This window comes from Acanthamoeba castellanii (genome assembly GCF_000313135.1).
Source record: "Acanthamoeba castellanii str. Neff unplaced genomic scaffold scf7180000084624, whole genome shotgun sequence".
NCBI lineage: Eukaryota > Discosea > Longamoebia > Acanthamoebidae > Acanthamoeba > Acanthamoeba castellanii.
The window spans coordinates 86,440-99,862 of NW_004457269.1; the positions used below are offsets into that span (position 1 = coordinate 86,440).

The following is a 13,423-nucleotide window of genomic DNA, read 5'->3' on the forward strand; positions in this document are numbered from 1 at the left end:
TGTTCCGCTGCCACTTGGAGTACCCTCGCTGAGTCAGCCGCCGTCCAACAACAGCCCCGCAGCCAACGGCCAAGGCTCAGGGGTGGTGGAAGAAGGTGTCGTCGTGTGGAACTTTTTCACCCCGACTTGTTCCCGGACGATGGGACACTGTCGACAAATAATGACACATTCCTTAAAATGTGCCGTGGGCTGATTCTGGTGTGAGCGCGTGTGTGTCGTGTGCTGTGGTTCCTTTTGTGTGCGCGCGCGTGTGTGTGTGTGCACAACGCACGGTATTGGTTACAAGAGGTGGAAGGAAGACGAACGCCAACAACTCAACCCTGAGATGGAGGGTTGAGTTGTGACGCGCAAAATTGGGAAGAAAAAGGGAGAAGAGAGAGTTAGGATGGGCGCAGTTCAGTTGACCTCCTTCATCTCGGTGTCGTCGGCGGCTGCCTCCTTGCCGAGACACTTTCGGATGTGGCGCACGGTGAAGTCCAACAGGTTCCACTCCGCGATCCGGCTCGCAAGCGAACCTTGAAAGCAAGAAGAGAAGAGAAGAGAAAGTTTAGTACGTGTGACGATGAAGGGACAAGCGCTGAAGATAAGCTAAGCTGGCGTACCGCCCTCTTCGTCTTCAATAACCACAGAGCCATCGGGGTTCTCCTCCGAAAACCTGAGCGACGACAAGGTCGCGAGAGCAAATAGTTTCGGAAACGTTCAACGCCAACGAAGCACAGCATTCGACGAGTTGTGGGTACCGATAAGCCAAGGACAGGTGGGCGACGGAGTCGACGCCCTTGCCCTGGGTCTGGGGCGAGTAGCGGATGCCGATGGTGAACTTGAGGAAGATCAGGATGGCCGCGGTGCCAACCACGGACAGCGCGATGGTGATCAAGATGGCGATGATCTGCGAATCGAAAAGGGTAAGCAAGCTGGCTCGAGAGGGTGCAGAGATGTCGAGAGATCGCTTCACCTGCCAACCGAGCAGCTTGCCACCGCCGAAGAGGATGCCGTCGGCGCCAGCCGGGTTGACTTCGAGTGAGGCGAACCAGCCGAGCAGGAAGGCGCCCAGCATGCCACCCACACCGTGGCAGAGGAAGACGTCGAGCGAGTCGTCGACGTACTTCATCAACCACCGACCGGCCAGGTAGCGGGACTTGATGTGCATCAGAGGCCAGGCCACTAGCGAGGAGATGCATCCGATGGCTAGCGAGCTCTGCAGGTGCACGAACCCACAGCACGGAGTGATGGCCACCAGGCCCACGACGGCTCCCGACAAAGGCCCGACCTGAAGTGGTGGCGATGTTGAATGGGGTCAGAGATATGATGTTGATGGTGATGGTGATGTACTTACCACTGTCACGGCTCGCTTGAAGAAGGCGTCGATCACCATCCAGGTCGTGAAAGCAGCACAGGCGGCGATCTGAGTGTTGTACATGGCGAGCGAAGACAGATCATTGGCCGCCAGGGCGGAGCCGCCGTTGAAGCCGAACCAACCGAACCTGCGAGGTGGGGAATCTACGGCGTCAGCGAGCCAACATCGTGAAAGTATGATGCAAGAGGCCACTCGCACCACAACATAGCCGTGCCCAGCACAAACAGGGGCACGTTGTGCGCTTCGGGCGGCGACTTGAGGTCAACGTTGTGGCGCGGGCCGCAGATGACGCAGGCCGTGAGGGCCGAGAAGCCGGAGGCCATGTGCACCACGGTACCGCCGGCAAAGTCGAGCGCACCAAGGTCGCGCAGGAAGCCCAGCTCGTAGCCCGAAGACGTGGTCTTGGCCGACCACACCCAGTGCGCTGCAGAGAGATAACGCGTTGGTTTCCGCAGTGACTTGAGGGATGGGCTGGGGGTGTTACCGATGGGGTCGTAGACCACGGTGGTCCAGAGGAAGATGAACACGACCCACGCTCGGAACGAGATCCGCTCCACCATGGCTCCCGATATGACAGCAGTCGTGATGATCTGCCGGTATGAGCATTCGTGCGTGCAAGCATCAGGCAAGTAGAGCTCAAGAAAGAGAGGGAGAAGAGAGAGGGAGTGAGTGAGCGTACGGCGAACGTGAGCTGGAAGAAGGAGTAGATATCGTGAGGAATGCTCGTGGCGTAGTCCGGGTTAGGGCCGCGGCCGAGGTCACTGTGAAGTTGCAATGGGTACATAGGTTACAACCCAGTTTTCAGCGAACTCAAGTCGGAAGGGTGAATACCGGAGACCGACCCAGGCACCGTCACCGAAGCCCTTGGAGTACCAGCTGAAGGCGAACGAGTAGCCGAACCACACGAACTGGATCGTGACGACGCCTTAGATGGAGGAAGAGGGCGCACACATAGTGGAGATGAGCAACGGTTTCAGTGCAACTGGGCTTGGGCAAGAGGGGTGGGCAGTACCGATAGCGGCAATGTTCATGTAGAGGGTGTTCAAGAAGTTCTTCTCACGCACCAGACCTCCGTAGAAGAACGCCAGCCCGGGCGTCATGAGCCACACCAGCGCGGTGCAGAGCAGTATGTAGGCCGTGTCACCTCCCTGTATGCAGCTGATGCTGGTCGGCCCCTCATCCTCACACACCTGCGCATCATACCCCATGACAAACAACACAGAAGCCTCGGTGGTGAACTACAGGAGAGCAAGAGAAAGAGAGGTCCAGCTCTTACCTGCGGAGAGGGCCAGTTGAGGAGTTCTCGCGGCCGACTAAGGAACTTCTTCTGCAAGAAGGACCTATTCCTTCTGAGCTAACGCCTCTACTCCACGATGGCTGTCGCCTTTTGGTCGGGGCCATCACCCGATATAGAGGGCCAGTCGTCGTACAACATAAGGAAAGAGGACCGACCAAGCAAGATAGAGAGATGAGTCTCGCACTACCGCTGCACGTGCGCCGCGTCAACTCTAACTCGTCTAGTACACGAGTGTTACGCGCGTTGTTCGTTTTCTACTTACATTGGTGGTACGTGCCGCTAGCGTCGGTCGTCGTAGCGGGGCTTTACAGAAGGGAAGAAGGTGGGGAGGAAACCAGCTCCGGCTACCACTAGTAGCCGTCCTTGAAGGAGGCCACGGCGGCCTTCATCCGCCGGCGGAGGAGCGCCTTCCTGTCGTTGAGCTCGTTGGGCGACAGACCAGAGCCGAACCGCGACGCGTAGGAGTCGATGACTCGTTCGATGTCTCCCTCGTCCCTCGGCGGTTCTCGGGCGGCAGCAGGCGTTGGCGATGATGAAGAGGATCCTGACGATGAAGCCCGCTGCTCGGCCACGTCCACTTTGTCTCGGACAAGCGCCAGTTCCTCCTGCAGCCAGGTATGAGACCATAGAAAAAGCACAAATCCGGGGCTACTGGTGGGAGACCAGCGGTACCTGCAGGGATTGCACTTGGATCTGCAGCACCTGAATACCCTGAAGGATCTCAGGCAGCGTAGCAGCCAATTGCTCGACTGCTCCGTCGGCGGCGTAGTTCATAGACTGCAGAGGCAGAGTGGGCAACGAAATGTGTCAGTGGCGCCCGTATGTGAGGAGGAGGCGGAGAAGATGAGAGGCGTGAGTGAGAAAGCAGTACTGCGGGGGGTTCCTGGGTGGTTTGGTGTGTTTCCGGCTGGTGGACACCCGCATGCTCGCCACCACCGTGCCGCGCGGCATCTGCCTCGGCCATCTGGGCCATCTGCACCTGTCGGTCCCACAGTTCCTGGACCTGCGGTGGCCAGTTGAACTGCTGGGCTTGTTGTGGTTGTTGCTGCTGTTGTGGCTGTGGCTGCGCGTGAGGGAGACGAAGGAGTGTTGAGGTAAGCCAACGGCCTGGGCCAGCACCAATGGTGCGACTATTGGAAGACACGAGATGGACGGGCGAGTACCACGGGGGCCGGAGCGTCGAGTACAGACGTCCTGCAAATGGGACAAGTTTGCTGGCGCTGCAGCCAGTTGAGGAGGCAGTGGAAGTGCAGAATATGGCCACAGGGTAGCCGCTTTCCTTGTGTGAGCTCCTCGCGACACACGATGCATATTTGCTCGGTGTCGGCCAACTCAGCGGCCGTCACGTCGGGGAATCTGGCGATGTACGCAATGAGTTGAGCGGAATGGCGACAACAACCACACTCATGTTCATGCGGAAGAGGGGCTTTACCGTTCGTTCATGTTCGTGGTGGCCTTGCGGTAGCGCATGAGACTGTCCACGCATTGCTTGAGAGAGCGAATCGTCAAGTAGACGTTGCGGATGATGTGCAACGGCAGGCTGTAGTAAGTGATGATGAGGCCGAAGAACACCAGGTAGACGAGGAGCTGGAAGATGTCGGTAATCACTTCCAGGTACAGGATGATGGCTCCCTTCCTGCATTCGAGCGTGGTGAGTAAGCAGGATCCTGCTATATGGGTAACAGCATCGAGTGTTGTGAAGGTGCACCTTTCCCAAGTGCCCTGTTGCCGACTGTCAATGACGTTGATGATGAACTTGGCCGCAGTGGAGACGACGGTGGCCAGGAGGATGAGAAACTCGAAGCCGAAGAGGATCATCATTGAGGGTCCCTTGGCCATGGTCACGACCGCCGCACGATAGAGCACAACGACGTCCACGACGGACAGAATGGCCATCAGCGAGAAGATGCGCAGCGAGGTCAGCGCAGACACTGGCGAGTGTTGGATCTGTGGATGCCCATAGATCATACAATAGTTGTCGGGTGAGCGAAAAACTCATGGCAAGGCAGCGCGTGATGGGCTCGCGTACGAAATCCACTCGATCTTGGGCCAGCCAGTGGAAGATCTTGAAGAAGATGAGGATCGTAAACCAAGTAATGAAGACCGTGTTGAATTCTGAGCGAAAGATCGTCATGGTGAGGAGGATGTCCATAACGGCGCCCCACACCTTGTCAGTCAGGTGTTCGATCTCAATCTCTCGTAATTTGCCCAGGAAGAGCTTCTTCATCGCCTGGCCGAGTAGTAGGACCAGTACCAGCGCGAAGTTGCCCACCACCTGTGAATTATGGTGAGGCGTGGCGCCACCCAGAGATTACATTGGAAATGTGAGTGCCGTACCAGCGAGCATGCCTTCGACTTGGAGAGGTAGAGCGCGGCAGGGTAGAACTGCTCCTTGGTGTGCAGCGCATTCACGACCACCCCCACCGCGAGCACGGTGCTGCCAACCGCGTAGGCCCATAAATTGAGCCCCATTCTCTGTGTTTTTGATGTCTTCGTGTGCGTATTGATTTGTTTGCCCCTTTTTCTTGTGTTTCTTTTTTGCCTCTTCTTCTGCGGCCACGTCGCGCGTTCTGACTGGCTGGCAAAGCCGATCCGCCGAATTGTGGCCCGTTGGCGTCAACAAGCCTGGCCGTTCCCGCGGCGCGGGCAGAAGCAGCCAGGTTCGGCAGCGTGGAGTCGCACTGATCACGCTGTACGCCCTGCGCACCACGCACGTGAGAGCGAGAAAGAGAGAGTTTGGTCTTTACTTCTGCGTGGTCACCACAACGCTCGCGTAAGTTGTAGTGACCACGCCACAAGGAACTACGGCGCAGACGGGCGAGCCCGCTGCGAGGGCACCCTGACGCGGCAGCAAGAGAAATTTCCGAACTGGCGATATCAAAGGATCGCTTGGGACTGCTCTGATTTCTGATTGGCCAGGCGTTGCGGCCTCCTTTCTCGTCGTGGCTGCGTTGATCTTCGTTTTCCTCTCTCGGTGCCCACATCAACCAACCATGCAGTCGATTGCTAGGCTCTCTGCTCGTTCCGCTCCTCGCAAGGTATGCAATACTTTGTAGCATGTTGCCATTGCGGGTCTTTGATTCGGAAATGTTCCGATTTAATCTGGATGATATCATAATGCTCACGATCTCCAAACTAGGCTGGTTCCATCGCTCGCTTCCACACCTCGACGGCGCCTCTCGCCAGCACCACCAAGCTCTTCATCGACAACGAGTTCGTGGAGTCCAAGGCCACCGAATTCGTCGATGTCTTTGACCCCGTACGTAGTACAGGGGGAGGCTAATGTGGGGTGCAATGATTTGACCGAGCGGTCATGCCATTAGGCCACCCAAGAGCTGGTGACCCGTGTGCCGATGGCCACCAAGGACGAGATGCAGGCTGCTTCCGACTCGGCCAAGAAGGCTTACGCTCAGTGGTCCGAGACTCCCATCAGCGCCCGCGCTCGCGTCATGTTCAAGCTCCAGGCCCTCATCAGCGAGAACATGGTGCGCCTCTGCCGCAATTAATTGATCACAACGTTATTCTCATCAAATTAACGGCATTCACTTCGGCGCGTGCAGGAGGAAATCGCGCGCTGCATCACCAAGGAGAACGGCAAGACCCTGGTCGACGCCAGGGGCGACGTCTTCCGAGGCCTCGGTACCGCACCAACCTCTCCATCTTTGTTTTTTTGGCGCACCTCTTTTGTGTTTTCTTACGTCTCGTGTGGCTTGCAGAGGTCGTGGAGCACGCCTGCTCGACCGGCACCGTTCTGATGGGCGAGACCGCCGAGAACGTGGGCAAGAACATCGACACCTACAGCTACCGCCAGCCCCTCGGCGTGTGCGCCGGCATTACGCCCTTCAACTTCCCCGCCATGATCCCCCTGTGGATGTTCCCGCTGGCCGTCACCTGCGGTAACACCTTCCTGCTCAAGCCCTCCGAGAAGGACCCCGGCGCGTCCATGATCATCGCCCGCCTCGCCCGTGAGGCCGGCCTCCCCCCGGGTGTCCTCAACGTCATCCACGGCGCCCACGTACGTTGTTATGTTCTTTCTTGCCCTCGCCTGGCCTCGTCTCGCCACCAGACCGCTGACCGGAGTGCATTGATTGCTGTTACGACGTCCAGGACTCTGTCAACTTCATCTGCGACGACCCTGCCATTCGCTCCATCTCGTTCGTCGGTGGTGACGCCGCTGGTCGCCACATCCACTCCCGTGGTACCTCCAACGGCAAGCGCGTCCAGGTATGTCTTCTTTCCTAGTGCCACGCCCGCACACCGCATCCTCTCTCGGGGCACTTGCTCACCTTCCCTCGGTGCCGACCGCGCAGTCCAACATGGCCGCCAAGAACCACGCCGCCATCATGCCCGACGCCAACAAGGAGGCCACCCTCAACTCGCTCGTCGGCGCCGCCTTCGGCGCTGCTGGCCAGCGTTGCATGGCTCTCTCCACCGCCGTCTTCATCGGTGAGAGCAAGGAGTGGTACGACCCCCAAGTTCTCTTCGTCCATGTCGTGTGTCGTGTGTGTCGTGTAACACGGCCCTTAGAGCTGGGCTCCCGTGCCTCGTCGTTGTCCACCCTTGTGATGGGCGATCGTAAATCGAGGCACACATCCACCCTTGCGGTGGCCGATGGAGTCTTCCTGAGTCATTGCTGTGTGAGAGCGGCCCTTGCTCGCATCTCTTTGGCTTCGCATTTCTTTCCGCTCGCGCCCTCCGCTCCGTGTCACGCACGGAGCGGAAGTTCACGCGTGCGGGTTGTGGACCCAATGGAAATTACAACTTTCAACTACACCCAAGTGTAGTTGTTGTTGTTGTTGTGAATGTTGTTTGGCTAATTCAGTTGCGTTGTTACGTGGTGCGGCAACGCAGGATCCCCGAGTTGGTCGAGCGTGCCAGGAAGCTCAAGCTGAGCTCTGGCTTCACCCCCGGCGCCGACCTGGGTCCCCTCATCACCAAGGAGTCCAAGGACCGCGTGATTCGCCTCATCCAGAGCGGTGTCGACCAGGGCGCCGCCATCCCCCTCGACGGCCGCAACGTCTCCGTACCTTGTCCCCGCCCGCCCGCCCGCCCACCCACCCACATGTCATGCCACACTCGTATGCGTGTGTCGCTCGCGCTTACATGTGCGGTTGCGCAACCAGGTGCCTGAGTTCCCCAAGGGCAACTTCGTGGGTCCCACCGTCCTCACGGGCGTGCGACCTGACATGACGTGCTACAAGGAGGAGATCTTCGGCCCCGTCCTGCTCTGCCTCACCGCCGACACCCTCGAGGACGCCATCCAGCTCATCAACAACAACCCCTACGGCAACGGTACGCGCCGCTTTATTGCTGGATATTATTTATTTATTGATATTTATTTTTACAACTCTCTCGATGATGAGCCAAGGCGAAAATATGAGGACCCAAATAACAACTATTTTTAATAACAAGAAGTAGTAGTATCGATAGATGTCCTATGAGATCAAACACTAAACAGCCTCTGAGACTGTAATCATTCGGTTTGCACACGCGAATGACAACTCTCCAACTTTTTGTTACGTTTTGAATGATTGCTCACCGCACTACTGTACACGGCACGTAGGTACCGCCATCTTCACCCGCTCCGGTGCGGCTGCGCGCAAGTACCAGCACGAGATCGACGTGGGTCAGGTGGGCATCAACATTCCCATCCCCGTGCCCCTTCCCTTCTTCTCCTTCACCGGCTCGCGTGGCTCCTTCGTCGGCGCCTCCCACTTCTACGGCAAGGTACATACATCACACACGCTCCTTCTCCTCTTTCCTCTCTTTTCGTGTGCCGTGTCGTGTCGTGCGTAATGACGTGTGCGCTGACGTGGCCGTGTGTGTGTTTGGGGTGAACGTGTCGCACACAGGCTGGCGTGCACTTCTACACGCAGACCAAGACGATCACGTCCCTGTGGAAGGAGGAGGACCTCTCGCAGTTCGGCACCAACATGCCCATCCTCTCCAAGCACTAGACGACTACTGTAGGCCTGGATCTGCTGAGCCGATCGATTGGTCGATGCTGGCCGGCGGTTGATGTACACTGAAATGAACCTGACATCCATACTCGCTACATCTTCATCGCTCTCCTTCTTCCTCCCTGGCTGTTGCATCTGAAAAGTAGTTTTGTATTTGCAAGACAAGAGAAAGAAGAGGAGGAGTGGTGTGGAGGTGGTGGCAACGCTACTCGCTGGAGTTCTTGTCGTTGGCGCGAGGCCCGGCAACCTCCTTGAAGATGGCCTGGTTGAAGGCCTTCCGCTTGGCGAGCTCGTCTTTCGTGTACCCTCGCGCCTTCTGCACCGAGCATCATGGCCAGAAGATCTCATGAGTTGCCAGATCAGAAGGCGTGGCAAGAGAGGAACAAGTGGCAAGCGCGTACATCGACTTTAGCGGGATCTACAGAGAACTTGGAGGTGAAGGTGAAGGTGATAACGAAAAGGGCCATCGGCAAGATAATCGCTCGTGCGATTTTGTAACCTCGTGATGGCGCTTTCGCTCTGAATTGGGGTGGCACGTTCATCTTTCGCAGATCGATCCGCGGATGGCTTACTTGATTGTGCTCAGCCGATGCTGGTCCTTGATGCGCAGGCTTAGTGGCGATGCAGTGCCGATTACGATTCTTGTCAACACAGAAAAACCTGCAGGAAACCTGCTGGCGGAAAAGACAGGAAAAGTGGTAATAAAACTAGATCTCAATCAAGAACGGCTACGAACTGAGAGAAGTGAGCCGAGGTGGCCTTCATTCGAAATCATCGGCGGGTGATGTTTCGAATGCGAGGAGGGAATAACGAGTGATAGAGAATCGAAGATAGGGAGGAGAGAAAAACGAAGTATTTGAATAATGGCCGCAATCGCCCCCTCGCCGTCATCTACGCATCTGAAGCCACAAGTTCGGCTAGGATCATCATCGTCATGCTCGGCCGAGTATGGTTTCACCATTTCACCCAAGAACGTGACCTTTAAAGTACGGTCAAATAGAGGCTCGGTTCGCGGCCGCGTATCGCGGCAAGCCACCAAGCATCATCGACGTACGCGATCCGATCCGCTGCAGCCCCTCTCCCACACGAAGCTTCTGTCGGAAGAGATCAACCAGCTACAGAAGAAGAAACACAAGCTCGAAAATGGAACCCCCCTGAATGGATGGAACGGCAAAGAGAAGAAGAAGCTACAAGAGGCCATCGACAGCGTGCTCGAGGAAAAGAGAAAGAAGCAGCTGGGCAAGATCAAACGAAGGTTCGTGCCTTCCCTCCTAAGGTCCTCTAAAAAACGGCACCATCACGCGATGTTCCTCATCTCACCCAACACGCCTCCCCATCATCAGAACGCATCGGCTGGAGGAGCTCTTCAACCGGCGCTCGGACGATGATATCGAGGAGGACAGCTGGACAGCCATCGCCTACGGGACAACGGCCACGACGGTCTCGACCTCGCTCACGCGCACCATGATGTTCGACCTCTCCACAGAGGGCACACGGCCCGTCGGCGGCAGCCTGCGAAGCGCGAGAGACACACCAGCCACGGCCGTAGCCGAGCCGCTGGTCTCCTCGCTGTCGGGTCCGCCGTCGCTCGGCAGCAAGGAGGTCCGCGCGCCTCGGCCCGTGCGCAAAGCCAAGTCGGCCAACGGGCGGCGACGCGCCCACTCCAAGTCGCCCTCGCGCTCGTGCAGCATATTCGACCCCCGCTTCTGGTCCTCCCCCGCCTCTGCCACCGCCGCCGCTGTGCCCAGCGACGTGGCCGTCACCGGCAACAGCATCAACTGGCCTCCCGCTCCGGCGCATAGCCGCAGCAAGTCGTCCAAGCATGGCAAGTCCGAGCTCAACAACCTGTGGGTGTCCTCCGAGGACACCTTCTCCAGTACGATGACTGACCTTACTTCGTCTTCGTCCCTGCCACCCTTCTTCAGTTGTTGTTGTTGTTGTTGTTCAGTCTCACACCATCCCCTCTCGCTTTCCTCTTTCTCGTTGCGCTCGCGGCCGTGCAGCTGCCCCGTCAACGCGCGCGGTTCGATGCTCTACGGTGTCGTCGACCGAGTTTAAGCATATCATCAAGGAGGGCAGCCCCAAGGACGCCAAGCCCCTCAAGAAGCGGCCGTCGTGGGAAAAGTTCTTTCCCATGCAGGTGCGCAGCTTCCCTCCCCATTGATTGCTCCTTTTCCTCGTCCAATCGTGTACCTCATCCTCTTATAAATTACCCACACGACACACACACCGCGCACGACAGAAATCAAAGGTGGTGAAGGGCAAGTCGCCACGAGAGGGAGAGTCGCGGCGCGTGGGCAGTGCCATCTTCACCTCGGGCAAGGACAGCTTCCTCCGCGGCGGCTCTGGCGGCGCCCCACCGGCCGCCCCGGCACCAGCCCCGGGCCACTCCGGGCTGCCGGGCGGTGTATCGCCGCGGCTCGAGGAGCGGTGCATCGTGCTGGACAGATGGCTCAAGGGCCGGCCCACCTGGAAGGAGGTGTTTGAGCGCGGCCTGTTCAACACCAAGGCCAAGCTCAAGGGCAAGGGCAACAGCCCCATCAACCTCTCCACCAACGCAGCGGTCCCCGCTTCCGGCGGCGGCGACCTGTCGAGCAGCGGCGAGCGGGACAAGGAGCGCGAACGGATCGTTCACCACCACAACCAACACCACCACCAGAAGCGGCCCGGCGAGCGCGAGCAGGTGGTGGCGGCCCAGCGAAGTGTGAGCCTGCGAGAGCTGTTTGCGCGACTCGAGAAGGAACTGAACGCCGACGCGCCGAGCGACCTCAAGGAGCGGATGCGGTCGTCGACGGACGCGCTGGAGCGGCTGCTGCAGGAGCGGCCGAGCTGGGTCGAACTCATGGAGCGCGGCATCGGCAAGGACGAGAAGAAGGATCAACGGAAGAAGGAGAAGTGCAAGCGCACTCTGCGCTATCTCCTCCGTAAGCGGTATCCCTCCCTCCCGCCACCGCGCCCCACACTCCACGTCATCACCGGCCACCTCCACCTCCACCTCATCGCCGCACCGCCGCCAGACGCTGACCTATTTTATAATTGTTTGTTTGTTTGTGTGACGCACAGGAAGGAGAAGGAGGTGCAGACCCAGAAGGGCGCTGGCCTGGTGGACACCTATTTTGAAATCGGGCGGCCGTTGTCCAATGACCCCGGCGCGTTGTCTGCTGTGGGCGGCCCCCAGCCTGGTACGTCTCTCCCTCCCTCCCTCCCTCCCTCCGACCCTCTTTTTTGCAGTTCGTTCAGACGCAGCGGCGGCGGCGGCGGCGGCAGCGCTGACTTACTCTCCTCTCACAGCAGACGCGTACCCGGCGGCGAAGCACGCGGGCGACGCGAGTGGGCACGACGGAGCTCCGTTCCACGAGGTCAACTTCTTCCACCTCGACTTTGTGGGTCCGATCGGCGGCGGGTGCTACGGCAACGTGTACGAGGCCTTCATGAAGGGCGAGACCCAGAAGGTGGCGGTCAAAATTCTCAAGAAGGACCTCTTCCAGCCCGAGAAGGCCTACAAGCGCGAGGTCGAGGCCCTCAAACGCACCATCAAGTCTCCCTACACCGTCAACCTTCGCGGTATCCAACCATTACCCTTCTTTAGCCTGCGTGTCGTGTGTCGTGTGTGTCGTGTGTGTCGTGTGTGTCGTGTCGTTGGTCGTGTCGCGTGTGCCGTGGCTGACTGACGTGTGTCGTGTTTTCGTTAGGTTACTGCACGGACCCCTATTTCTGTATTGTGACGGAGCTGTGCGAGGGCGGCAGCCTCGACAACGTCCTGCGAAAGGCGCAGAGCAAGCTCACGCTCGACCAGGCCGTGCGAGTGGGCCGCGAGGTCGCCGAGGGGATGAAGTACCTCCACGCGCTCAAGCCGCCCATCATGCATCGCGACCTCTCTCTCGGTACAAAACGCAACGCAACACAACTTTCGCTCGCGGTGTTGTCTTCTTACACGCCTGTTACGCGCGCACACACGTGATGCGACGGCGTCTGTGTGTGTGTGTGTGTGTGTGTGTGTGTGTGTGTGTGTGTGTGTGTGGTGGTGGTGTGTGTGTGTGTGTGTGGTGTGTGTGTAGGTAATATATTCCTACATCCGTCGGTGGAGGGCCGGGTATGCATCGGCGACTTTGGCGTGGCCGTGGACAAGCCCAAACGGGGCTCGGTGCGCTTCTCCAAAAACGGGAACCCGCGTTACAGGTCCCTCCTCCTCTCCCCATCTCGTTCCACGTCACACTGTGTTTTGACCCGATCCATGTATGCGTGCGTGCGTGCGGCGTGTGCGGTGTGTGTGTGTGTGTGTGTGTGTGTGTGTGTGTGTGTGTGTGTGTGTTCGGTGAGTGCAGGGCACCAGAGGTGTCGAACGGGGAACCCTACAGCCGGAAGGCGGACGTGTACAGCTTTGGGAACCTGCTCTTCGAACTGTTGACCAACCAAAAGCCCTTCGCCGAGGTGGAGGACAACAAGGTGGCCGAGCTCATCGCCAAGGGCTGCACTCCTCGATTCCCCGACAGCTGCGCCGTGCCCGAACGACTACGAAGGTGCGTGTCTGATCTTCTTCGCAACACACACGCTCCGCCGCACACGACACGACACGCACTCACACTTGTTCGCCTGCGTCGCTGTCTAGGTTGGTGGAGCGGTGCTGGCGGTTTACCCCGTCAGAGCGGCCATCGTTCAAAAAGGTGGCGGCCTTCCTGGAGGACCTCAGCGATGAACGCGCCGCTTTGGCCATGCTTGCCGAGTGAGCCTTTTGTCCATCAGCCACCTCCCCTCCATCATGATGCTGTAATATACAAAATAATAATAATATAATATATATATATTTAT

General features: G+C 58.3%; 4 protein-coding genes across 4 annotated transcripts; 2 read left to right on the forward strand and 2 right to left on the reverse strand.

Annotated features, from left to right (window-relative positions):
* Positions 1-396: 396 nt before the first annotated feature.
* ACA1_362530 (ammonium transporter subfamily protein) lies at positions 397-2,565 on the reverse strand (the record flags this gene model as incomplete). Its single annotated transcript, XM_004333734.1, has 8 exons — positions 397-515; positions 603-655; positions 741-1,270; positions 1,337-1,484; positions 1,556-1,947; positions 2,037-2,118; positions 2,189-2,282; positions 2,370-2,565. 8 exons carry the CDS (start codon positions 2,563-2,565, stop codon positions 397-399), a joined length of 1,614 nt encoding a protein of 537 aa, XP_004333782.1.
* Positions 2,566-3,004: 439 nt separating this feature from the next.
* ACA1_362540 (zinc finger, C3HC4 type (RING finger) domain containing protein) lies at positions 3,005-5,126 on the reverse strand (the record flags this gene model as incomplete). The annotated part of the gene is made up of 8 exons (XM_004333735.1): positions 3,005-3,198; positions 3,365-3,431; positions 3,526-3,717; positions 3,818-4,010; positions 4,087-4,290; positions 4,363-4,601; positions 4,684-4,884; positions 4,992-5,126. 8 exons carry the CDS (start codon positions 5,124-5,126, stop codon positions 3,005-3,007), a joined length of 1,425 nt encoding a protein of 474 aa, XP_004333783.1.
* A 521-nt stretch (positions 5,127-5,647) lies between these two features.
* ACA1_362550 (methylmalonatesemialdehyde dehydrogenase (acylating), putative) lies at positions 5,648-8,611 on the forward strand (the record flags this gene model as incomplete). Its single annotated transcript, XM_004333736.1, has 11 exons — positions 5,648-5,692; positions 5,794-5,913; positions 5,978-6,139; positions 6,215-6,293; positions 6,371-6,669; positions 6,762-6,878; positions 6,965-7,116; positions 7,506-7,677; positions 7,778-7,946; positions 8,218-8,381; positions 8,507-8,611. The coding sequence occupies 11 exons, from the start codon at positions 5,648-5,650 to the stop codon at positions 8,609-8,611; spliced, it is 1,584 nt and encodes a 527-aa protein (XP_004333784.1).
* Positions 8,612-9,477: 866 nt separating this feature from the next.
* Positions 9,478-13,310, forward strand: ACA1_362560 (protein kinase domain containing protein; the record flags this gene model as incomplete). The annotated part of the gene is made up of 11 exons (XM_004333737.1): positions 9,478-9,588; positions 9,730-9,869; positions 9,958-10,490; positions 10,618-10,754; positions 10,857-11,545; positions 11,678-11,796; positions 11,909-12,178; positions 12,307-12,498; positions 12,673-12,793; positions 12,940-13,134; positions 13,259-13,310. The coding sequence occupies 11 exons, from the start codon at positions 9,478-9,480 to the stop codon at positions 13,308-13,310; spliced, it is 2,559 nt and encodes an 852-aa protein (XP_004333785.1).
* Positions 13,311-13,423: the final 113 nt, after the last annotated feature.